The sequence below is a fragment of the Drosophila mojavensis genome, unplaced genomic scaffold (assembly GCF_018153725.1).
Source record: "Drosophila mojavensis isolate 15081-1352.22 unplaced genomic scaffold, ASM1815372v1 contig_36, whole genome shotgun sequence".
NCBI lineage: Eukaryota > Metazoa > Arthropoda > Insecta > Diptera > Drosophilidae > Drosophila > Drosophila mojavensis.
This window is the reverse complement of record NW_025318858.1, coordinates 16,073,153-16,101,077: the sequence shown is the minus strand read 5'-3', so window position 1 is coordinate 16,101,077 and position 27,925 is coordinate 16,073,153. Positions and strand designations below refer to the sequence as shown.

Here is a 27,925-nt window from a genome sequence, read left to right as displayed (position 1 = left end):
GCATCTCTCCCGCCCCCACGTCGCGCATTTTGGTCACCCGGAGAGGTCATTCCCAATGTGGGCAGCCAAATGCCAAACCGTATAATACAATAAATTGTCAGGTAGTCACTGGGCGGCTAGCTGTCAAAATGCAAGGGCATGGCTAAAATATAGCTCTACTCGTACTCCCACTCCCACTTCTACTCCCACTCCCACTCCCGTGTAACGAAAATTTTAATTTATCGACGCCATATGTGGGCAGCGAGCAGAGTAACTATTGGGCCTCCCTCACAGCCCTTAAGTTCGCTCGGTTTGCAGCGCAACTTCTTTTTTGGGGGAAATATAAAATTTGATTTACTGCCGTGTCGGTAGCTTCGGCAGCTAACTTCCAGCCGCCTCAAACCCTACGATTTCTCTGCACACCTCTCTCCCTTCTCCCTTACTCTCTCTCTCTCTCTCTGTCTCTCTCGTGCTCTCTCTTTCGCTCTGTCTGTCTCTCAATCTTAGCGGGCATAATTCAGGGGCCAATGTAGCTGCATTTTATGATTTGTGGGTCTCTGGTTTATTGGCTCTGGCATCGGGCCCGACTCCCTGCGCGTTTATTCATTTCGCATTTTGAGTTACGACCGTTTAGCTCTACACTCTGACAGCCCAAAGTGGATCGCTTGTGCTGTGTAGGAGTGGTAGTATCTATGTACAAAATTTGTATATTTAGATGGAACCAAAACGTAAATATCTCCGTGCAAATTGATTCTGAATTAAAGCTCGGAATATGCCCTGGAGTACTTAAATCCCATTAAGGCTACATTAAAGACCTTACTCACACTCAAATTGCTGAAGGAAATATATCCATATATTAATGTATATGTTCAATATCAATGTCAATGTACATCCATTCTTCAAAGATATTTTAGGAGATTTTGCTTTTATTAATTTCGTAAGACTAAATGATTTTTAAACATTTAGAGTCTTCAAATTATGGGAGTATTCTCATAGAGACAAGGCATTACCAAACAGTATATTTCAGATATATTCGTCCCCTATTCAGACTTGGCATATGGAAGAACCTATATCTTAGACGATTTCGGAAGCAGAGTTTTACCACTAAAGATTGAACTATTTAGGCACATTAAAGAGCATTACCCAGCCAATGTCTCCCGATGAGAGCATAAGCTCATTTTCTAGTTTCCTAATAAGATGCAAACTCTTGAAGCATATTTGAGACTATATGAAATATTTTACCATTACTCTCTGTTAATATATATTTTTATATATTTTATTTATTTATTATTTAAAAAAAAAAAATTGATTTAACTATAATTTTTCAGTAAATATATTTAACTTTTCCAGCTTGAATTGAGCCCCAGAAAAAATTCAGTTTCAGTTAAAGTTTTTCTTTGATTTATTGATTTGTTGTAGTGGCTTAAGTGAACTTTAAAATTGTGTTCATAATTACATATACACATACATAAACATATATAGCATATATGTACACATACATAGATATGCATATATGTACACATATAGTTATTAATATAATTTACAATATAATTTTACAACTTTTAGTTTTTGGACAATCTTTTCATTTTCAAATTGGTTTTCACATATGCATGTACGAACGTATGTACATTTATGTATTTATTTATTTATATATATATATATATTTTGTATTTGTATTGTGTGTGTGTTTTTAAATTAATAAATAATTTTACAATTACCATAAGCTTTAAATGGGACATACGGAGAGACACACTGACGAACGAGTGGATGTGCGGCATATCCTTGAATAGAACTTTTCGCCTAAAGCTAAATTTAAACAATTGTATGTAGCTATAGTACATTAGATCACTAGCTTTTCGTTTCACGAATGAGTTGACCCCTGACCCCACGTCCTCGTCCCAGTCCCTGCCCCGCTGCCCCACAATTACAGTTTGGCAAGGCCGAGGGGGAGGGGGCAACTCAAGCAAAATGATTTGACTGAATGTTAGGACCAACGGCTGGCTCCATCTCCATCTACGGATGGGGCTTTTACTACGGATGCGAGGAGCCCATGCGCGGTCCATATAACGAGTAGGGCGCAAAGTACTGGGCCAGCGCGGCATGAGGCGGCAGTCCGGGCAGCACTCCCGGCGGCGCCAGCGACGGCGGCAGCATCGACGGCTTGCCATACGGATGGTAGCGCGCCGCCGCCGACAGCGGGCTGAGCGGCGGGGTGGGGTAGGTGCGCTGAAAGAGCGGATGATTCGGTGGTATGCCGCCCGCGGCTGCTGCACTGAGCACGGCATCCGGCACGGAGGCTGTGTGCGTGCGCAGATGCTGGAACAGATCGTCGGAGGTGCCGAAACGCTTGCCACAATACGCCGCATCGCTGCCAATCCAGGAGCAGACATACGGCAGCTGCGAGGCGGCCGCCAGTGCCGCCAGCTGGGCGTGATAGGAGGAGGCAGCCGCTGCCGCCGCCGCTGCTGCTGCATTAGATCCGCCAGCGCCCGCAGAGCTGCCGCCCGACTTGCCCGCGCCGCCCATCTCGCACTGCGGACAGCCCGCCGGACAGGGCTGCCCGGCGGCCTTGTTGATGTAGTGCGGACTGGCCGGACAGCCGGTGCAGTACGGGTCGCGGCATATGTTGGGTGCGCCCGACATCATGGCCGCCGGATCCGCCAGGCCCTTGAGACGCGCGTAGTTCAAATAGGGATTCATGGCCGAGGCCTTGAACATCGCAGGATGCGGCGACATCAGCGAGCTCGCTGCCATCAAGTCCATGGGATAGGGCGAGCCGTAGCCTGCAGGCGAGAAGGCAAAGAGTTGGGAGAGATGTTAGATAGTTAATACTCATGGAGATATTCCAATTAGGAACTGCTCGAGCATCAAGTTTGGATAGTTGAAGATATTACAAATATTAATATTTGCGATTCTCTGCAAGTTTATATAATTCGTATATACGGTATAAGAATTTCATAAAAGAGGCATAAATTAATGGCATTAGAGATTTATGGATCGTTTTTCCTGTTTTGTATTTTATAAATTTAAATATCATTTATATAGGATCCAAGAGTCAAATCTAATATGCAAAATATAAGAAGAGGTTTGGAAATTTATATGACAAAAATATTAGTGAAATTTACGTATTTCAAGTGACGAAAATATGGTTGCAACAATTTTCTTAAGCTCAACTGAAATTTTACAGATCTCAAACTGCGTCTCTCTACCTCAATTCAATATTTTTCAATATACCAAAATTTATTTCATTCAAATCGAAGATTCCGTTGGCGAGATCTAGCTTTTTGAGTCTAAACATATTTAAAGATTATTCAGCTTTGCTGCACTTTTATAAAAGAATTAAAACCATATCAACTCAAAATTGATATATTATCTATATAACACAATTCATTTTACTCAAATCGGAGATTTCGTTGACGAGATATGACCTTTTAAGGCAGTTTTGCTTGACTGTTTGATTTTCTATAAATCAATATTTACTTCATTTCAATAGGAGATATAGAGATATAACTTTTTACTTTCAAAGTCGTAAAAACTATTTATTTTACTATATTTTAAGATCTTTGTAATAAGTAGCTCGAGTTTTATATGAGACAATCTCAATGCGAGTCTTGAATCTTATCCCTTGATTACGATAGTTCGATATGGCTAGAAGGACTCTTACCTTGCGGATAGTAGGAGCCAGCCGAGGGACTGGCCTGCTGGCTGGCCGCATGCAGAGCCTTCACATAGCTGGCCTCCTTGGCCGCCGCATAGGCGGCCTCTTGCAGTCGACTGGAGCTGGGATTCTGTGCGGCTGTGCTGGGGCTATGCATCGACGCTGACTCTTTGGAGCTGCTGCGTGCCGGTGCGGTAGAGTGCACCGGACTGCTGCCGTTCAGCTGGCCGCTGGCGTTGGGCGTGCGTCGCAGCTGGTTCGAGACGCTGGCGTTGGGCGATTCCCGATGCGAACTGCTGCTGGCACTCTGATTCGAGTCACAGCGCGGCTGTCCGTTGGCCGAGGCTCCACTGCCCATGGCCATGGCCATTGCCTTGGGTGTCTTTACGCGTTGGTTGTTGCTGTTGTTGTTGCTGCTGGTGAGATTTGTGGCGCCGCAATCGCTATTGTTGTTGTTGTTGTTATTGCTGCTGTTGTTATTATTGTTGTTGTTGTTGTTGGTCTCGTAGGGCTTAAAGGTGCTGAGGGTTTTACTGTGAGCCGGCGGCAGCTGCTGCTGCTCCACGGAGCCGGTGCTAACGCTGGATGAATGACTGCTAACCGGCGAGGATTTATCGCGTGCATTATCCAGCCCGTTGCCGTTGGCCTTCGGCTGCTGTTTTGTGGACTTTTCAATATTGGCCGCCAGCAGCTTGGGGTTTGTGGTATCCGCTCCGATGGCGCTGCATGTTTGTGCCAGTAGCGCCAACGGACTGCTCTTGTTGTCCAGCTGCAAGACAGAGAGAAGGGCAAGAGGCAAACGCTTATTATTAGTCTCTCACTCTATTATATCGATATCGTGCCATCAGATAAGACTTGAACAATCCGCGGACTGTCGCCTGTTTTTTCTTTCTCTTTCTCGTATTTGCATTGTCTTTGTGCCCCAAATGCGTGGCACGATGCGTGATCCTAATCTGTGGCCAACACTCGCGCTCGATCATGAAGCACTCTTTGAGTCTCTTTTGGCCTGCTCCCATTTCAAAAGCCCCCCTCCCCATTTGCTCGCGGCTATAATAAATAAGGGCTGCTGGCCATAAATACGGCCGACGTGGCCAAAATAAATGGAATTATGGGCCTATTAAAGCGCTTGCAAATAAAAAGATATAAAAAGTACATTAAATATGAAATTACGACGCAAATGTAGTGTGAAAGCATTTGGACCCCATTGGGTGCCCCAAAACCCAATTGCCAAGGGGCGCTACAAATATGATAAAGCGCGCTGTTAAGACAAACAAGCTACTCCGGCCGAGACTGAGGCAGCGCGAAGTGTTTAAATTATGCGACCTAATGACACAATACACAACAGAAAGAAAAAAAAAAAAAAAACAGAAAAATACATCCATAAATACTGTCTGGCCCCTGAATCATGATTTCATTTCAAACTGGTCGAGTAGTACTCTAGAAAGTAGGGATTGAAATACGCACAGAGAAATGAAAAACTTCTCAAATTTTTCAAGACAATTTAAACAATTTTTTAAAGAATTACAAATTTATTTATATTTGTTATTTCATGTTTATGTTATATTTTATAAGAATTATAAAAATAAAATAAATGTATGTTATGTGAAATTACATATTTATTTTTAATTCACGTTTTTATTTTATTTAATTTTTTTAGTTGGATAAAATGAATTGTTAGATTATAAACATTAAAAATCTCCAAATACATTAAAGATATTACATTATTGTCTAAATAATTGTATTTTATTATATATTATTGTATTATATTATTTTAAGAATATTTTTCGTGATTCTCATTGTGGGCATAGGATTCATAGGTAAGGAATTAAAACTGTAAAGCCTTTTACAAACACAACTGAAACAGAACAGACATTCAAAGAGCGTGTTTAGAAAGAGACCTCGAAGGGCAGAGCGAGAGAGAGAGAGAGAGAGAGACAGATAGCCCGTCTCTATTTAACTTTGTTCGATGACATGTTATATTAAATTTTATTGAGCATAATGGATGAGGCAATTGTCGCAATTAATTCAAGCGAATTGCTAGCCATAAAGCTGCCATAAAATGTGACAACGCAATATTTAGCGAATGATGGGCGGAATTGGTCTAATCATTGGTCATTAATCATAGCTAATAACTAATATTGTTTTAGTGCTACTTTTCAGGCTAAAAAGTGAAAATTTGCGATTTTCAGTGAGAGAGTGAGAGAGAGAGAGAGAGACAGAGAGAGAGAGAGAGGGAAAGAGAAAGAGAGAAATGCCGACACTGGCGAGGCCACAAAGCAAAGTGCATATAAATGAAATGAATATTGCCCACTTACAGCTGTGCCATAAACTCGAACACGGCTTTTGCAATAAAATCCATTTCGCCGCATGCCATAAATTATGGCCCAGCAGGGCACGAAGCCCAAAGAGAAAGAGTGAGAGAGAGAGATGGAGAGAGAGAGTGAGAGTGTAGTGAACCTAAACTGAGCAAACGAGTTGAGAGTCATAATTCATGGAAACTAACAAAGCACATTGGAAATAATGACGTATAGCTTATGTATTTAGTAAGCCTGTGTGTGTGCGTGTGTGTGTGTGTGTGTGTGTGCGTAATTACGCCCATGCTCCAACTGGCGCAAGTCATAAACTACAAAATATTGAAGCTTTTATAACACTCAATGGGCAGCCATAAATTATTATGATACCATTGTAAAAATGGCAAATTTCTTATCGGTACTTAAGCGCTTTTTTCTCTTCGACATAACATAAATACTCCCACACATACATACATATAAATAAATAAATACATATATATGCATGTGTATATACATACACACTCTTAAATGGAGTACGCCCGTATTCTGTTGTGCTACGATAAGGAACGCAGAAAGAAAAATTATTTACGATTCAGCAACTATCGGAAAATTAGAAAAAACAAGTAAGAAGGTTCCAGTCGAGACTGCTCGACTGGGAGATACCCTGAACCTTCCAAACTGATATTCTAATCATTCTGGACTTCTTTTATGCACACATACATACACATGCACTTATAAGCACGCGCTCTGCTAACTGCGCAGTAAGCAGCGGCTGCGCTTGGGCTGCACTTTAGTGTGGGCAATATTATGAGAATTTATTTGTTGAATAATTTCTTTTGTAGACACACAATCTTAATGAAACTTTTAGAGCGTAATCATATGGTTAAAATGTGTGTACATTCCAAAGCACAAGTCTCTAGTACTTGAAATACGTTTTTTACAAATTGGTGGCGAAGGGGGCGTGGTATCCAAAATCTGTAAACTACAAAATCTTTGTGTCTATTAACTTTATATACATTGCAAATTTGAAGTCTCCAGGTCTAAAAGTGTTCAAATTAGGCTGAAAAAACAATGTCGAATTTTCGATTATTCTCGATAAAAAAGTTATCGGACGAGTTATCGAAAAAATAAAGCAAACTTGTACTGCCTATGGTATACACGAGTATGCATGCCAAATTTCAGCTCTCTAGCTCTTATATCTTCTGAGATCCTTTTGCTCATACGGACGGACGGACGGACGGACGGACGGACGGACAGACGGACAGGGCTATATCGACTCAGCTCGTCGTCCTGATCAAGAATATATATACTTTATGGGGTCTGCGATGATTCCTTCTGCCTGTTACATACTTTTCACAAAACCATTATACCCTGATTTCCCATTTTCAATGGGTTCAGGGTATAAAAATTTAAAAAAATAAACAATAACTAGGAGTTTGTTAAAAATAAATCATAAATGCTAAAAAAAATTGTTGTCAGTTTGATAAAAAAATTGTAAAAAAAATTAATTTAGAGTTTGATAAAAAAAATTGATTTGATACCAAAGTGGCTTAAAACAAATCGAGTTTTTAAATATTGAAACCAAATATGTTTTATATGTTCTGTTCTCGTTAAGCAGGAATAGCAATTCTATTTATAATATAGATATTCAGATTTAGCATATATATTTATAGCTGAGTTCAAGTGTTTTAGCTAGTCAAGACCTAAATATATTACAAGAAAGGAATGACATTGGGGCATTTGGTATTAAGGCACTAGGCCTATCGAGTCTCTAAATATTGTAGAAATGCACACACTCTATATTTATATACTTCTCTGTTGTTTAAGGTCTTCAGCACGCGATTTCTGGCTCACATTTTATGATTCTGATTGCAGAGCACGATCACTCGATGATCACCCGCTGTTTCCTCAACAATTTCGCATTCAACGATTGTCGATTTGAAATACTTTTTGATTTTTATGGCAGCCCGTCCCCCTTTGAGGTAGTCCTCTACCGCTGATAGGCCACTGATTCCACGAACGCATACGTTATCAGGGGAAACTTATCGATTCGGAACCCCAAATGCTTGCCACTCAGTCTCGTTTTTAGCACAATTAGTCATAATTCAAACGAGCGCTGGCTGATAAAGATTCCGTATTGATTTTAGCGTTTGCTTGTGATTTAGTTCTCGTCCAATGTTTATATATTATAGACAGGCGACTTGCACGATTTACGACTGAACAATAGTATTTATTAGGGACGTAAATAGACGACATTCATGTCTGCGGGCTCTAAATAGTTGATTGAATTATTTAGGACTGAGCTGGCTAATTGGAACAAAAGCGAACAACTTAGAGCCCCAGCACAATTTACTGGGTGCTAAAAAGAACAAAATAAATGTGCTAAATTTAATAATGTATGGTTAATAAAATAAAGCAAAAAAATTAACAAATGGGTAGTTATGGCACTTCATTAGCACTCGCTCACATTAAATAAAATTTCCCTTTGCTTGCTGCTATTTTTTTTTTTTTTTTCAGATTTTGTTTTTATTTTTTTCTTTACATCCGTTTACAAATTATGAGCTTTGTGTTAATTAAAATGTTACACTCTGTGAAAAATGTGTGCAAACAGCAGCAGCAGCAGCAGCAGCAGCAATTACAAAAACAACAACGACGTTAAATAACGAGTAAATATTAACAACAACAATAACATCAACAACTGCAATTATTGCCTGAGCAATGATTGAAAACGGTTCGGGCATATGCATTCGGTCATGCCTTTTGCACAATCGAGTCACAGTCGCTTGTTAAGTGCGTATAATTGAATTAGACACTCGAGACTAAACAGTCAGAAAGGCAGCCATCCACAGCTCTCTGGCTGTGGGTATAACGCACGGTGCGCATAACCTTGCAGCTACATGAATCGTAGGAAGGCATCATGACATTTAAGCTGAGTAAACGAATAATGGAAATCGATAAACATTTACAAAAAATCGACAGTAAAATAGGCAAGCCGTCGATTATTATTCATGTTTGCTGTTAACAGCTATTAATACGTATACGAGCTGTAACCAGGCTAATGTTGGGCTCTTATTAAATTCAGATATATTGACCATCACATTTATGCTAAATAAGAGGTGAATAAGAAATTGATAGTGATTGTTGAGAAATCGATAGACATTGATCGATAGCAATATAACATTTATGCTAAATAAGAGGAATAATCGACAGTCATTTATTTATTGATGAGTAAGCGATGGGCATTGATCGATAGTAAGCTTTGAATAATCGATCAATAATAGGCATACAAAGTAGAACACACGTTTCATTCACTATCCAGCCGCTATATGGATACATATATAGACCGCATATAGCATGATATTTATGTGGAATAAACGATTCTGAATCGATAAACTGTTGATTACAATGTTTCAACATAATACATAATAATACGTATACGCATAGTATTCACGATAATATCAAACATCATGTAAATGCAAGAGCACAAATAAAACAAAATTCAATAAATCTTATCATTAATAGCTCAATCTAAAATTTGATTGATAATTTAATATGACGTATACGCAAATTGTGACATTGCTGTGAATGTATATATGTATGTATTTAATGCTATGCAATATAAAACTCTATTGCTAAATAATATAATTTAATTGTTAATTTATATTATAGTAGAAAATTATTATCCTATATTATATTATTATTACTTTATAATCGATAATAATATACAAAGAATCGATAGAAATCGATGCAAATGCTGCAGACGTTTTATATAAATGTAGAAAAAACTTTGAATACATTGGCTGCAAGCTTGATTCCATAGTTGTTCACAGATTCCAATATTTCGGAATTTAAATCGATTTTATTTTCCGTACAGTATTATCAGTACAGCTTGGCATTAATTCAATATTGATTGAAGACAACTGTGTCGAAAATGTGTTGCTAATAGAGACTCAACCCATTTAGCGCTTCATGGCAGTATTTACTGTACTTTATATTGAGCAACAACAGTATTACTTGTGTGTTTGTGTGTGAGTTTTTACAGTTTACACAAGTTTTCACAGCTGTCGAAGAACATGATTCAAATACGACGCGCGCGACATGTGAAATGTGAAATGTGACACATTTTACGCAGCGGCATTTTAATAGGGCTCTGAGCCATGTTGTTTTGTGGCCAAAACCCGTCGGCGTTAGGGGCAAGTATGACACACATCGACAGAGCAAACTTTAGACAGAGCAAATATACACTTGAAACAATATTAAGCAGCTGCAGTACGCAAACGAAGACAACATCAACGGAGAGAGGGAGAGAGGGAGTGAGGGAGACAGAGCATAGAGACTCGACTCTGAGCTCACGACTCTCGAGTCGGCGCTGATCAACTGCGTGCTTGAAGCCACTCAAAAAATCATACTCCATGTTAATATGACAAACAAAATGTTGAAACTTTTGAGACAATGACAATGACAATGACAAGCTCTCGAGCCATCAAATCTGAATGGGTTCAATTGAACTGAAGCGCACAGACTGAAGCACGGCAGCCGCAAACAAGATGTGAAGATCGAATTGCTGTCGTCACCTATTTGCTTATGTTACTGCTGATGCTGATGATGCTTTGAAGTTCAGCCGCACGGCAAATACATATATCCAATTTGAGCAGCATTTACATATACATTTTACAGTTTATGGGTGCCCATATATTATGTTAGAGTATTTGCTCCGAAAATGTAAATGATGCTTAAATGGCCGTTTGCCCTGGCTAAAGCAATAAAACTTATCTACATTGATAATGCAATTCAGCAAAAAGCTACCCTGCCACGCCCACTGGCCAGTGCCCTGTGGCCGACTCCTGCTTCAGCTACCCCTTGTGGCCGTATTTTCGTATGAAATGCAATTTTCTATAGCGGCTGCTGTGGCTCAGTTTGCTGCTTCCTGTGCCACACACACAAACACACACACACATACACAGCAAAAAGAAACAGCCGCTATAAATATGAATTACAGGATAAGCATAAAAAGCGGAAATTGTGCGACGCCGACGTCGACGCCAGCGTCGACATCGCTTTGCATAAGCCCCCAGCGAGGATGTTGGCGTCGTCTGTTAAGACGCTTTTCAGTTTTGTTGCGAATTATAAAATAAGCGATAAAAATTGTATAACACTTAATGCAGACGTTATGCTCTCTTTCTCTCTCTCTCTCTCGCTCACTCTCTCTGTCTGTCTGCACATACTTAACGCTTATGTGGATTTTATCCATTATCTGTTAACACCTTTTTTTGTGTGTGTGTGTGTGTGTGTGTTTTTGTGTTGCTAATAAATTCTGCCAGTGCTGCGAGACAGCCACAACGGAAATTTACATAAATGCGCTCGACAACATTCATTCAAAGGAATTGTCCCTTCGGTCGCCCGTGTGGCTTTCTGACAATTTACTTAATCATAATTCATAAAGTAGAACACGAAATGTTCTTTGGGGGCGTGCGCAGCGGGAGGGCAACAATATTAATATCGTTCCAAATAAATTAAAGACGAAAGACGAACGTTTTTAAGCCGTGATATTTATTTCTAGTAAAAAAGTAAGTAAAGCTTTCACACAGAAATTGGAGAGAAGCAATGACTATAGATTAGTGTAGGTAGTAAATGAGTGAATTATTTCTAATCAATTTATTATATTTTTATATCGAAATATTACTTATATTACCTCGAATAAACTCTTAAATATTATTTAAAAATGAAATTTAATTATTTAAAAATATATATACTTTAACTAAATGGGAAAGCAAATAGGTGAACTACTTTATATTTATTTATTTATAACTTAATGATAATATAATTTTATTTTAATATTATTTATATTGAAATACTACTAATTTTACCTTAAATAAACTCCAAAATAATATTTAAAATTAAAAGAAAAGAAAAAGAGACAACATTTAAAATAACTATTTAAAAACTCTATTTGCTTATTTACTGATATTATATTTCTATTTTTGTGATCATTAAAATATTAGTAATCTTACCTGAAATAGTCTTTGAAAAATAATTAAAATATTAAATACAATACTAAAAAACTAAAAAATGAATATATTTCAAATAAAAAAAAAAACTGAAAATAATAGTTTTAATTTGATTTTTGTAAAAAAAAAATTGATGTGTAAAATTATTTTTTTTTATTGTGATCATATAAATTATATTTAGTAATTAAAAGTTTTATTTTTAATGACGTAGAAATTTTTATTTTTTTATTTTTTGTATATAAATGATAATCGTTACGGTCCCTGAATTTTACTGATAGCTTATAATCGTATTTATATATATATAGAATAAATCTTTAAGATAACAGAAATGCTAATATTCCATTTGTATTCTAGATTTGATATATGTTGTACTGTTACTAAAAGGTAGAATATAATATTGAGCTATTCGAATAATTAATGATCAAATGCAATATCTCTGCTAAGAAGTGTGATTCATCGGGCAATTTGTCTCTACTATGTGAAATTCAGAAACTTTAGGAAAAAATATTGATATAGCTGAATGCAATTATTATTGATATATGCCATAAATCTGAGCAATATATAGCTAATGCATGACAGTTTTAATTCGATATTTATTATTCTCAATATTGATGGCACTCAAGAGAGCTGTAGATATGGTTACATGGAATCGACTTGAGGGCAATTGCAATTCAAAGCATAAATAATCCTTTCCACAAAAGTGAAATAAATGTTTGATAAGTGCCACAGCTTGGTGCACTTCCAAGAATACTTCTATCAGTTTAAAGAAAAATGTCTCACAAATTTTGCAATGGCTTGCCGCAAGCGGAGCATGAAATGTGCAGCATGTCAAAGGCGAATGCGTTGCATGTGCCAAATTGCAAGCACTCGAGTTTGAGTTCGAGTTCGAGCTCGGCAAATGTGCAATCCAATATGCCTGTCCGTAGTTTATTTAGCCGGCGCACAAGCGCTGTCACATTAACTGTCAACTGCTGCAAAAGTGACACTTGTCATATTGACAGCTGACAGCGTCATTTGGCTGTCAAAGGCAGCTCGGCTCTACTTGAGTAAATATGGCCGAGGCGAGAGTGAACTGCACAGAAAACAGAAAATCAGAAACTGAAAGAAAAAAATACAAAATAAATGAAAAGCTTATATTGCATGAGTCGTAGGTCGAGCGGGTGTGCAGGGGCAATGTGTGGCAATGCTCTTATGGCGTTGCCACATAATTTGACGACACACACACACACACACAGATGCAGAGAGACATACACACACACACACACACACACACACACACAGCAATCTCATATGCACTTGGCGTTAGACAATGTTGCAATTTCAGCCGTTGTTGTGGCCTCAGCAACAGCAGCAACTACAATTGCCAACAACAACAACAACAACAACAACAACAGCAACTGCAACAACAACAACAACAACAACAGCAACTGTCAACCATATCATTGCAATTGTCACAGTTGCCGCTGCAATTGTTGTTGCTGATGCTGCTGCTGCTGCCGTACGTTTTTGAGTGACACATTAATGCCATTTTCATGTGTCACTCTTTCTTTCATTTGAGGTCTGTTGGGGCTGTGTGTGCGCCCCCCTTCCAACCTTCTCCCCTCCCATCGCACTCCGTTAGATTTTATGCCAGACTTTTGTCAACATTACGTGTCCATTTAGTTGTCAGTTAGCGAATGTTGTTGTTGTTGTTGTAGCAATTGTTGCAGTTGCTGTTATTGTTATTGTTGTTGTTGCTACGCTTGTCGCATAACCTTTTGGTTTTGTTTATTCGCGCTGTTAACACTTGCTGGCTTTTATTTATTTATGTTTCACACAACTTGGCATAAAAGTTAAACTGCAATTAGTTGTTGTTGTTGTTTCTCTCTACTCTATCTCGTTCTCTGTCTAACTCTTTGCATCTCTATCGCCTACTCAGCCACTTATTGGCCATTGTCAACGCCCATTTGGCATATTCCATTATGTAGCCTCATCATTCATGGTGCTGCTTAAAAGCAAATGTTGAGTACGAACAAACAACAACAAAAACAACAACAGCGACAATAAACAATAACAACAACAACAACAACAAATCTTTGCTTTTAGCTGGGGGCCAACAGCTCAAGGTTTTGCATATCAGCTGCCAGCTGCCTGTTGTTCCTTTTGTTTTTCAATGTAATTAAGACAACGAATTTATCAATCATACGCAGTGTGAACCTGTCAAAGAATTGTCCCGCTCTTGCTCTGGCCAGAGCCAGACTCTGCCTCTCTCTCGCCCTCTCTCTCTTGTCTTTAATAACTAAACACATTGTGTAAACATGCCTTACTAACTCATTTAGTCAGTGATTATGTATTTATATGCATATTTAATACAGTTAATAAAATAAGTTAATGCATGTTAATGTTTTGGCCTGTTTTTTTTTTCTGTTTATGGCATTTGCCTACATTTTGCGTGTGTGGCAACTGCTGCTGCTGCTGCTGCTGCAATTTGCATATGCCGAAAGCGTAACAGAAACGGACTGTCTGTCCGTCTGTCAATCTGTCAGTCTGTCAGTCTGTCAACTGATTGACTGCCTGCGCCTACGTACGGCATTCATTAGCTCTCGCATTTGTACAATAATGCCGGCCTGCATATAAATTCTCTCTCGCTGACAGACAGACGCTGACTGTGCCCGTTTTTAATTTTATTATTAAAAAAAAAAAAAATAAAGGAATATTTATTTACATATATATAATGAAATACCAAAACATTCTATATGCGAATTTAAGCTGACAGGCGACTAAATTAATTTGACAATAATTAGCATTTCAAGTTGTCAGCGCTAATGAATGCGACGGCAACTGTTGCTCCTATTGAATGTGCCAAGGTGTTGCTGTTGCTGTTTCTGTTGCTGCTGCATGCAACATGCTGCACATTCAATGACCCATCACACAACGTGCAGCTTGCAACGTGCAACTTGTAAGACATTGCACATATTCTCTCACCTCGCTCCCCCTCACCCCCTCTGCCCCTTCGCTGGCCTGTGAGGAAATTAGATGAGCCGAGGTGTCATTCGCATTTGCAGCGCGTTAATTACGTGTTATTTATAATTATGCGCTTTACACATGCGTTGACAACACCTGTCAGCAGCGCTAACAACTGGCGTATCGAATCGTGTCGGGACAGCTGCCGGCTCTCTTCTGGGCCAGCCACGCCCTCTCGCCCCCTGGCCCGCTCGCCAGCACGTCACCCGCCGCGCCTGCCCTGCCCTGCTTGCACGATTATTCATAATTCATTTTCCTGATTTCATTTTTCGTTTCTTCGTTCGCGTGCTTTCAATTTTTGTTTTCCGCGCCTGATTTCAGTTTGCATTGCTCATGTGTTAATTAACTTTCGAAATATTTGGTTTTTACTTCCGTCTGAAAAGTGTTTTGATTTGATTTCTTTAAATTGATTTTTGTGTTTTATATTCCCATTTTTTAACAATCATATAAAACTGAAGTTATAAATTTATTTTTAATTATCATTATTTTTTATATTATGTAATAATATATTTTTTTTTATTTATTTATAATTTTATTTTTAATTATTATATTATATATTATATTTTTTATATTTATAATATAATAATTATATTATATTTTTTATAATTAAGGATTTTTTTTTTTATAATTTAAAGATTTTCTGTATGTGTGTGGGTGTTTTTTTTTTTTTTTTTTTTTTTTTTTTTTTACGAACTAACATTCATTTTATCATCATTATTTTGTATGTTAATTAATATCTAAGAGCTTTTCCTAAAAATAAACTCCGCTTTTTTTTATACCCTGAACCCATTGAAAATGGGAAATCAGGGTATAATGGTTTTGTTGAAATGTATGTAACAGGCAGAAGGAGGCGTGGCAGACCCCACAAAGTATATATATTCTTGATCAGGGCGACGAGCTGAGTCGATTTGGCCCTGTCCGTCTGTCTGTCTGTCCGTCTGTCCGTCTGTCCGTATGTTTGAACGCGTCGATTTCCGAAGATATAAGAGCTAGAGACTTGAATTTTTTTTTTTAAATGACCGTTTATACAGCGCGGACGTCGAGTTTGCTTTTAAAATTCGATAAATCATCCCGTTATGTTTTTATCGAGTAAAAACATTCAAGTTCAAATCAGATGCCACTATAGCTAATTGTGAATGATTTTTCTTTTTTTTTAAATTTCTCAAATATTCAATATAATATGTAGATCATATGCCGAAAGTTTCATTAAATTCCGTTCAGTCAAAAATTAATAAAAAATATTCAAATATTTGGCCAATTAACAAACGCACGTGCAGCAGCTACAACAAAAACATTCGTTGAATCACTACAGCTGTTAGTTTCGTTTAGATTTGGTAGATGGCGCAGCAACAGTGAATCTATTTGAGTTTTGCCAGCGCCACTAGCAGGAGTGGGGTGGCCTAGTGTGTTAGCTGCATGACGCCCGATAGAGGATTCGCGGTTCGAATCCCGGTCGATGCAGCTGATGTTAATTTTTTTTTAATTGTTTCAAAATATTTTTATTTTTTCATAAATGAGTTTTCTATTTAATTTATATTTTTAAATACACCGAAATTGAAATTTTAACTATACTTTATGTGCGTTTTTAATAGTTCGGTTATTCTAGCAGATTCTTAGAAACACATCAGCAGTTAGTTTCGTTTAGTTTTGGTAGATGGCGCTGCAGCAGTGAATCTATTTGAGTTTTGCCAGCGCCACTAGCAGGAGTGAGGTGGCCTAGTGTGTTAGGTGCATGACGCTCGATCGAGAAGTCGCGGTTCGAATCCCGATCGATGCAACTGATGTTAATTTTTTTTAATTGTTTCAAAATATTTTTATATTTTATTAAATGAGTTTGCTATTTTATTTATATTTTTAAATACATCGGAATTGAAATTTCAGCCATACTAAATGAGCATTTTTATTTGTTGGGTTCAGGGTAGTATCTAGTCGAGCACTCTCGACTAGAATTTTCTTACTTGTTTTTTTTTTTTTTTTTTTTTTTTTTAAAATAAAATAATAAAACGATAATTATTTCGAGCAGTCAATTCGTTATGCATTGAGTCAACTGCAACTATTTTACATCTATTCAATTTTTTTTCTTGGTGAGCATATAAAGTATTTTTATTAGAAATCTGCTCAGTTAGTTAAAGATATTATTTAAGGTGCACTCGCTCTTCAAAATAATTTTAAATAAAATATGGAAATAGACCCCATGGGACAGGCTCTAGCGCTCGTTTTCTTTTTTTCTTTAATGCATTTCCGATTCAACATCCGTTTCAGCTCCTCAATGGCAGTCAGCTGAGACACATAGAGCGACAGCTACCAGTGTTCCGAAGCACTCGGCCATTTTGGGGCCGGAAAGCCAACTGACAGTTCAGTGTTGCACAGCGGCATTTTGTTGTTGTTGCTGCTGCTTCTTGTTATTTTGTTGTTTTTAATTTGTACAACGAACACAATTTGTGTACAAAATGTAGCCGAACGAAAGAAAAAAGAAATTATCTATTCCTGAGCGTGAGAATAAGCGAGTGAGTGAGTGAATGAGTGAGTGACAGGCTGACGCCCTTTATACTGCCGCCTCTGTCCGTCTGTCCGCCAGTCCGCCAGTCCGCCAGTTCGCCAGTCTGGCAGGCTGTCAGCCTTTCAGTCTGTTTGGCTGCCCCCGTCCGTCACTTTAGATAATCAAATGCGAAAATATGCGAATAGAGCCAAATACTACCGGCAATGCAGCCAAAAGCAGAAACACAAACACACGCATGACACACCCTATCATAGAATATAAAGAGATATAGCTTGCAGCTCAGACATTGCAGTTATTGCATACCCTGTAGTTCCGTGAGAAGACATTGGGTATGTGGAATGTAAAAGTACGTAAAGATAAGAAAAGTCTAAAATAAATTAATAAAACCAAATATAAATATGATTTGGTATAAAAGTGTTATCGATATATCGATACATATATTATTTAAGTAAGTTTATTCAAGGTAAGAAATTTGTATTATCTAATATATTTATTTTCCATTGAATTGCCAATATTTTTAAGAAATTATTCTGTTTAAGAATAAATAATTAATATCGATAAAATTGTGCTTAGTTTAAGCTTAGATTGCTTATATTTTTTTTTAATTTTTAAATGAGATTAAAGGCAATGGCAACAGTATAAATAAATTCTGTTAAGATTTTTTCTGCATTTATTTTCCAAACTTCTCTTTCGACATTCAGTGAAGTAATACCTATCGATCTTTCTTATCAAGCACCTTATAGCTGACTGAACCCACTAAAGAACTAAAGAAGAGTGAAAAGCTAATCTATTTAGTATTACGAAGTCGTTCCAGAAATAAAATTTATTCTAAAATTTTGTTGTATGACTAGAAATATTGGGCATCTTATTGTCGATCACTTGTTAAGAGTTGTTCTAACTAGTTTTATGTTTTTTCTCTTGTTGATTTGTTTCCGTTTTGTGTGCGCAACGCCCTTTGCTTGATTTTTTCCACGGCGATAAGCAAATTTCGCGAAAGTATACCAAAATGCGAGTCGGTCAGGAGACGGGAAATGGAGGACGGGAAACGGGGGCGACAAGCAGCTGTATAAATGAATTGCAGATGGTAAACTCTGCGGCAGAGTCGAAGCTAATTTAAATAAGCAGCCAGTGGGAAGCGTGAAACGGCGCCCTCAGGCAACGATCTGCAACACGTGATAAGCGTCAGCTGGGAACAGCGACAGAGACACTGAGAGAAGGGTTTGTCTTATTTTGTTTTTGTTTTTGTTTTCTTTTTTTGTGGGAAGGCGCGAGATGCTCGTGTCGTGCGGTGCAATGGGAAAATGCATTTTCACTTTTTAGCTGAAGAGCTTTCATGCAGAGTTATCCACAATTGAATGTTTGTGTTTAGTTTTTTGTTTTTTTTTGGTTCGAAAGTTGTTGTTGTCTTGAATGACATTTCCCAGTTTACGGCTGTCAAGTGCAGATCCTGCAGAAATACTTTGCCATTTGACATGCATGTCATTCGAAAATAACAATTCTGTCGGAGTATTTAATTTGTTTTACTTTTTCTTGCTGCTCTCTCTCTAGAAGAAAAAAGTAAATATATATATATATGTATATTTATGTTTGTATTTTTGTTTCGTTGACTGGCTTGTGTTCTTTCAACCTTGGGACTGTCGCCAGGCAAATCAGCCCGGGTTCAAAGAGTGTCAAAAGCAAACGCAATTTCATGCAGCCCGACGGACAGACAGCCGCTGAAGTCTAAGAAATTTGTTGCGTTTACAGCGAAGCAAACAGAAAAAGAAAAAGAAGAAAAAGCAAAATTCATTTTATGAAAACAAATGTCAGTTTGACACATGTCGTTTTCTATTTAAATGAACTCGCTGTCAACTTTATGGCGCATATTTCATAGCTCTCAATCGTGAGGCCCCTTGTAATGAATATGGATGAGGCTGGTTCTAGTAACGCGACGCGTCAGCGAGCGACAGCTGCTGTTTCTGTGCGACACGGTCATTAAATTAGATTATTTATTTACTTGGCTTGATTCTGTGAAAAATCAAACACAATCTTGCAAATCTCACAAATCTCATTGAGAGCGCAGCTTAAGCTTTGATTTTCTGAAATACCAAAGTACAATGCGAACTCAAATGTTTGTACGGTAAATCTTTTTTATTCTCATAATTTATTACACATTAACAGAATCTCTGTTTAGGGTATCTCTTGGTCGGATATTCCCGTTTGTATGGCCACAGACTTGTTGAAAGTTCACCGCTCACTTTCACTTCTCGAGTGTGCCAAGTGGGGTCGGTCGCTTGTTGCTTGCAACACACGAAACTAATTTGAGCCGCTTTCAAATGGCTGCTTAAAAATTAATGGAGCCACGTCGGCCGCTCAGCTGACGAAAGACTTGACAGCTCTAGATGGAGATAGAGCTCGAGTTTCAAGTGGATTAAGATACTAACAAAGCTATAGGTATAGATCTGGATAGATATGCAATAGATACGAGCACGGGCCATAGGTATATAAATATTTATAGATACAAATTCATATCAGATACAGACACGCTTTCAGATACATATTCATGCGGCGCGACATACATAGATACGAATATATAATAATATAATAACAGATATGAACATACATAGATGCATACCTAATATATTCTCCACATGAATAATAATGTATCTACTTTTAATGTAAAATGTATCTGTATTTAAGAAAGACATGTATAGAAAGTATCTACATACATATATCAATAATCTTCTAGATACTTTGCATCTTGATATGTATCTATATATCTGTATTCTCTATACATTTGTCTATATGTATTTTAGACACATTTACATATGTTGAAGTGCTATAGGTTTATATCTATCTATATAGCTGTATCATCTATACATTTGTCTATATGTTATTATTACATTTACATATACCTAAGTTCTATAGGTACAAACCTAAATATATACATATATCATATATTCCATGAGTATATATACAAATGGAAAATGTATCTACAATTGGGAAAAACATCTAGCAACAACCTTATAGATACTTTGAGAACTACATCTCAATATGTATCTTTATATTTATCAGTTTGTAGCTTAGATACATTTATATATCAACAAGTGCATCGGCATATGTAGAAGTATCCATAGTTAAGATATTGTATCTTTTGTATCTGCCTTTGCATCTAAAGATGATTTCATTTTATTTCGGATATATCAGCTTATGATATTATGCTGAATAAGTCTATGAAGATAAATTCTAAATCATTATTCTGCTTAGATACATTTGTAACTGTATCCATGTTAACTGAAGCTACACTCTATATAAATAGGCTTAAATGTGATTTCAAATATTCTTCTAGTATCTCTATCACTTGATGTATTTAGCCTTTATTCTATATAAATATTTATACATAAACATTTATCTAGAATAGGTAGATCTCTATTTTCTACATTTCTCATTTCCTGGTCTTCTATATATGGTAGATCTCTTGCACCGTTTACACATTAACTTCAAGATTTATATCTTTTCGAATGGCGCTGCATTTGCTAATATTCGATATAGATACATTCTATATCATTATTCAGTATATGCACGTGTATAGATACATTTGTATCTTTATCCATGTTAGATGAAGCGACACTCTATACAGATAGGCATAAATGTCGCAATTTGATGCATTTATGCTGTATTCTATATAAATAGTTATAAGTAAACATATATTTATCTATCTATCCCCTCTCCAATTGTATCTACACTTCCATCTTTGGCACTATCTGTGCATGTATCTTTGTTCACCCACACGCAGTCGCCAAGAGTGTTCAAGTGGCGCCAATTAAAATGATTAACAACGATGTCAATGTGTTGCTTTAAAAGTGTCGTCCATTCGAACACAACAAAAAGTATTAATAATAATAGAAAAAAAAAAAAAAAAAAAATACAACACACATTCGAATTTTGATTTCTTTTTTTTCTTTTTTTGTGTGTGATAAGACAAGCGAGTTGTTTCGGCGCATAATTGATGTGATTGAGATTGATTGCTTATTTGTTTGGTGCGTTGTCTGGTTGCTGTTGTTGTCCGCTTTGATTGAAAGCCCAAGCCAGGCCAAGCGAAGCCAAGCCAAGCCAAGCCCAAGCTGCGTGGCTGGCGCCAGGCATTCGGTCCCATTGGGCATTGGGCATTGGGCATAGGGCAATGGGCATTGGGCGTGGGGCATGGGGCACGGGGCATTGAGTGTTGACCGCCTTCTGGCTTATCAATATTACATTTGGGTTTATTTTTCCCCCCTTTTCTGTTTTGCTTCTTCTTTCGTCTCTGTTTATGATTACAATGGACAATGGACAGCCCCGACCGCATAAATGCGTAGATACATCAGCTGCGAGGGGGCTTCAAAAGCAATTTGTGTGTGTTTAGTGTCGAATGTGGCGTTGAGCCACTTGGCCTGCTGGTGGTGGTGCGGCGGCGGCGGCGGTGGTGGTGGTGCCGAGGGCTTAGTGTTTATATCATTTTATGGCAATCAGTCATACGAGGCGACTTAATGATTGCTGCCATTTGGAAAGCAGTTAAGCTGATGCGGCTTACAGCAGCATTAAGGCCTATCGGAAATGGTCAGCAAATGCCAGTTAAGGCCAAATTTTGCGACATTTTTCTACTGTTTGAATTTTTTGTTTTTTTTTTTATGTTTTTTCATTGGCTTGACCGGGCTTTAAAACACATTTGAACGCATGAGACAAAAGAGCCAAACGAAAGTCCAAAAATTAAGGGCATTTGCTTATCTCGGCTGGCTTCGACCTCGTATTGGAATCAGCTGCTTCGGGTCTGCCATGTAGGAGCCGTTGGAAAACACATTTGGCCACAATGTCAACTGGCCATAAATTAACAGCACTATGCTAGTTCGCACTCCGTGTACTCTATAGTCTGCCCCTCCCACTCGCCCCTCTGGCTGACCACTCTCTCGCATTCTGACAGTTATCAGCGGGCATATTAATATGATTATTTCTATATTAATTTATTGGTTAATTTGTTGCCGCATTTTACGATTATTGGCTCTGGCTTTGGCTTTGACTACCCCAGCCTCCCGCCACCCGCCACCCGCCTCCGTTCGATTATCGCAGTCCATAATTTCAGTCAGTCGGTGGCTAAAAACGGGTTATTATTTTGCGTTTAAGCCGTCGTTTCAATTCATTACCATAGTTAGTGCCTTGCGTGCATTTAAATGAATTCATTGAGTCTCTCGGCCATTCAATTTGTACGTACGTAAGCATTTAGCATGAAATCGCCTAGCGAATGGAGCTAACTTAGGCGTCAATAGCTCGATTGACGCTCCAGCGGTGTTTTTTATTTTTATTTTTTTCTCTTTGTTATTACTGTTGATAAATGTCTTGGCGAAAAAACAAAAATAAAACAAAACCAATAAAAGATGTTTTCCTCTAATTTCGCCCTCTTGTGCGCCGCATGGTGTTTTATTTATAGTCTTCAACAAAGTTGGGGTTATTAACGAAATTGATCGCTATAAAAATTATGAGCGCCATAAAAGAGAGACCAAGCCATTTAAGTATTCCCTAATCGAGCCAGTTAAATTTTATTCAGGCGACATTTATTTTGAGCTCTTCTAATGGGGATTTTAATCAAACTATTTTATGAGTCATTCGAATCTATTTTCGCTTATATTTGCTGGGAAGTTCCCATCGTTTTATATTCTTTAACAAAGATTTCGCTATGTTTTATTAAGTCGGTGCTATAATAAAGAGTGGAACCTGAATGAGTTTTAATCACAATTGAAACTGTTCTTTTGTGTCTATTTTTGTAGTTTTTTTTTTCTTAGCTGAAAGACTTCTGAAGCCAAGAGATTGGGACTATAATTAAGCTTAATTACATTGTCCAGCAGCATTCAGTAAGCGCGAATTAGACGAGATTTGCATACCCCAAGTCGGAATGTGAGGCAATAAAATATCCAAGGTGGTCAGTTTTTAAGATGTTTTAGCATAGATCTGCTAAATTTCAGTTCTTAGAACAGACTTGAGTGAGTATGACATACGGCATATTTTTTTGGGCAAACTTAAAAAAAAAGCTTATTTTTATTAAACTCTTAATTTACTCAGAGCTTGACAAAGTATTATCAATAAATACTTTTTATTCAGCTTTAAATTTATTTAAAGCAACAAACATAAAGGTAAACTTAAATGGATATCCTAATGGCTTTGGGTTTATATAAATTATATTTTAAAATTTGTTACTTTTGCCTTTTCAATGACAGCTAAAAATAATTTCTTGGCCATTTTCAAGCTAGAGTTTTAATTTATAGCTAAACCCACTTACAACAGCTTTGACAAATGAGTTTCTCTCGACTTCATTTAAAGTGTGATCTACATGCTATACAAACGTTTGTGTGTGTGTGTCTGTCTATACCTGCCCACACACACACACAGACTAAAAGAGATATTTGTGATGTTCCAAGAATTAATTAACACTTTAGGCAACAGCAGACGAAAGAGAGACAGAGAGAGAGAGAGAGATATAGATAGAGAGAATGAAATAAACTATTATGCAGTATGCACGAAAAATTAACATGACAGCTCTAGACATAGCAATTTATCACTAACATGCTGGCCAGTTCATTGTTGTTGTTGTTGTTGTTGCTGCTGCTGTGCTGTTGATGACACTTTAATTAGAGCCACACGCAAGCGAGGCACACACAGACAGATAGACAGTCAGACAGACAGACAGCCAGAGAGACAGAGAGACAAAAAGCCTGACAACCGACTCTGAACCGCTATTACAAAGTGAGCTGAACCCAGGCGAGGAATGAACTAGCTCTCTGACTCGAATTAGTTTGTGTGGTGTCAGCCAGAGTTGCCAGACCGCCGTGCGCTGACTGATGACTGCTTGACTGCTTGACTGGCTGGCTGGAAAGCTCAAACGGCTTTTGGCTCTGCGGTCTCTGCATAAATGGCTGCTTGACTGACACATTTAATTATATTAATGATGTTTGCGGTCAGCTGACATTTGCACTTTATTTACACTCCCGAACAGTTGAGCTGCTCGTCAGACTTTCACGTTAACATGGCACACACACACACACGGAGAGAGAGAGAGAGAGAGACGTGTGAGTCAAGCTTGATCATTTCTCAAATGTGACAGCAAATTATCAATAGCAACAGCAACAACAACAACAACAGCAGCAATGGCAACATTTTTGTGGCATAGTTTTTCGCCGTCTACAAACGGCACAAACGATGACACTGACAGCTGTCAGGCTTAGTTTATTTGATTTTATTATAATTAATAGCGGGCAGGTGTCATTAATCATTGAATAATTTATGGGCACTCGCTGCCTAGTATTTACATATGCACACACACACACACACACACTAATGCACACATAGCTGCTAAATGCTGCGCAAAGGGTTAGTCAGTCGCTAGCAGTTGAGTAAATAAATTTACTTAAGTTGACAACGTCATAAATTTTAAATCGTACAAATAATTTATAATTGAGAAATGACAGTTAATACTTTGCAAGTACTTTCCATTTGTCTCAGAGCACACCTGCATAGTCATGGAGCGACCATTTCAATCAGAGCTACGAACGGGCTGAGCTACAATGCGGTGAACTATTTGGAACCATTAGTTAGTTCCAGGTGTCGTTGAATAAGTCTCACAATAAGGCATAAAATCTAGAAAGTCTAACTTGTATTGCGGAAAGCGTTGAAGTGACAAATTAACTAGTTCATTTAAATGAATCTTATCTTATCAATGGAACTTGTTCATTTAATAGAACCGGAACTAGTGAACATTACTCAGAGTTTTCAGTAATAATTTCATTTAAAAACAAATGAACTAGTTAATTAAAGGGACTCACGTTTATAAGTCGACAGTTAACAAAATTATTTTTAAATCACATTATATTCCAATTACATGCAACTAGAGGCGAAAGAGAATAAAGTTCAGTTTTAGAGTTATTCAATTCCACACGAACTAGTTCATTATTTATACAAACAGTGAGTCACACAATGACATAAAATGAATATATATACATATCTTATCGATCGCTACGAAGTGATTCATTTAAATGAATAGCATTAAATGTGTTAATAAATCAGTTCAAAGAATGAGTTTTGAACTAGTAAAGTAAAGAGTGTCTTTAATAGCATACGTTAAGTACAATGAACAGACTGAAAGAATGAGCCAGAAATTTATCCTAAGTTTGGACCTGTGAGCTAGTACCTGATTCCATAATTGAACTAGTAGAGAATATATGTAAAGTGAAGTTTTTAAATTCTGAGATTATATACACCTAAGATCTTAAATAAAGTTGATCTGACTCGATTTATAAACCTTAAGAGTTAATGTATTCTTCAGTATCTTTCTTAAAAAAAAATCTTCTATTAACTATAGTATGGAATATTTTTTTTGCTCCAAAAAGTAGATATGTAGAATACATACATTCATCTATAAGACGATGTATGTATGTATATAGCTTTCCCTTCCAGTCAGTTTTGTCCGTTTAAAGCTCTAATGAATTGTGAACTTAGTTCCATTTTAATGGATGCAGCACTCATTCATTGCAGCGCCGAGGAGCTGGCATCCGTTCGTGGAGCGAATAGTGTGAATATTTACTCACAAATTAAAATGAAAATTTATTGGTCTCAACGAGTTTTTGGGGCTGCCGAGAGCAGAGAGCGAAGCAGTCGGCAAAAGGCTTTCGGACTCTGATTAACTGCCTCGGCACTTGTGAAATTGCATTTGTTCTGTGTGCCATTATAAATTCAGATTTGCTAAAGATATAAATTTGAGTGCAGCGTTGCCAGACCGCCGCTGCTCAGCTCGACTGCAATTTCAGAGTTCACAATAAAACTTGCGCGTATTGATAAATTTATGGAGCGACGATTCGTGGTGCAAAACAGTTTGCAGCTAAAGCTAAGGCAGTCTGGCAACCTTTCGGTACAGTCCGGCAACCATGTGTAGGAGTTGCTGATTGTCGTCGTAAATTGTTGCCTGCGGCAAGTGGCCGTAATTGCTTTTCTGTCGACATTTCTATTATTTATGAAATATCATACGTTCATAAATAATGGCAACTAATTTTATTTAAACGCTCGCAACTCATACTGCGCTCTCCATAAGCTGGCCATATCAGAGCCAGATTGTGATATATTGCACCCACCGGCGCCCCTACCGACACCGCCCCGGCCCAGCCAGATAAACACAAACAAGAATCTATTATTCAATCGAATAACAAACACAGTCTCTCACCTCAATGCGATATAAATTGCGACTCGAACTTGCTGAGCTGAATAAACACATACACACACACACACACACAAATAGGAACACCCACATTCATAGTATAATTAAGTGATCGAATATAATAATAAATAATTGCATAAAATTTGATTTAACAACAGTTTTGCATAGATTATTTAGTTGGACTACTTAAAGGTATCGTTTTAATAGCAAAAAAAAAAAAAAAAAAAGAGTTAAATTGAAGTCTGATATTTTGTGGGGTACAGTTGAAGTAGAGTCCATCTCCAGAGACTTTGATGATATTTTAATTGAGTAGCAAAATATATAGCTTGATTCTTATATATGAAGTCAAATTCATAGAGAAAAGAAAAAGAATTCCACCCAATTCATAAAAATGTATTATACTCTATAGATAAGATTCTCTTCAGAGGAAGACTCTAAATTAATCTGAGTTCGTCTTTCTAACACCAAAATATATAATACTAAAATATATTATAGCATTTATTATTTAATCATAAATATGATTATAGCAATTCTTATAATTTGTCTAGCTCAATAGAAAGATATAAGGGCTACAGATTATTTTTAATGTAAGCTATATACATTTCTCAGATTTTATTTGCCCATAAGAAAAAGATTAAAAAGCCAATTAAACAGTTTCTGAGTGAACCCAAGTAACTGTATATAATAAACCTGTATATATAACTGTATAACTGTAAAACTGTAAACTGTATACAATTCAATATTGTTATAACGACTAAAAATACTTTTTCTACTAAAGCTAAATCTTGAACTTATCAGAGAAACTTTAACCGGCTAAGATAAAACTCACAACTCAATAATCTCTGGATACATCCAGCTAGACTCTACCTTGCCTTATACACCCTCTCTGTGATATATTCGCCTCTATATATGTATTCTTTTCGTTTGTCCGGTACTTACCGCTGTTGGAGCTGCCGTCGCTGCCATATAATCCGGCCGTAGATAGTGATGATTGCTGGACTGCAGCATTTTGTTGTAGTTGGTTAAATCCACTTTGAAGGCTGTTCTTTGGCTTGAGTGTGGGAAGAAGAAGCTGCAGCACTTTAGGTTAGCTCAGCCAGTGAACAGTGCTGCCAATGTAGCGCAGAGGCTGGCGTGCAGTGCTGCCAACTCGAGTGAAAAGCGGCGCCTGCGCCTCGCTTAAGCCGTTGCGGCTTTTGATTTATTTAATTTGCCTCCAATTGCAACAATTACTGTTAAATATATTTATTAATTTTTTTTTTTTTATTATTATTG

General features: G+C 37.4%; 1 protein-coding gene across 1 annotated transcript; it reads right to left on the bottom strand.

The window, feature by feature from the left end:
• Positions 1-1,616: 1,616 nt before the first annotated feature.
• LOC6576963 (zinc finger protein Elbow) lies at positions 1,617-27,925 on the bottom strand. Its single transcript, XM_002002903.4, has 3 exons — positions 27,590-27,925; positions 3,644-4,406; positions 1,617-2,762 (listed from the first exon to the last, which is right to left on the bottom strand). The coding sequence occupies exons 1-3, from the start codon at positions 27,656-27,658 to the stop codon at positions 2,011-2,013; spliced, it is 1,584 nt and encodes a 527-aa protein (XP_002002939.1). The 5' UTR covers positions 27,659-27,925; the 3' UTR covers positions 1,617-2,010.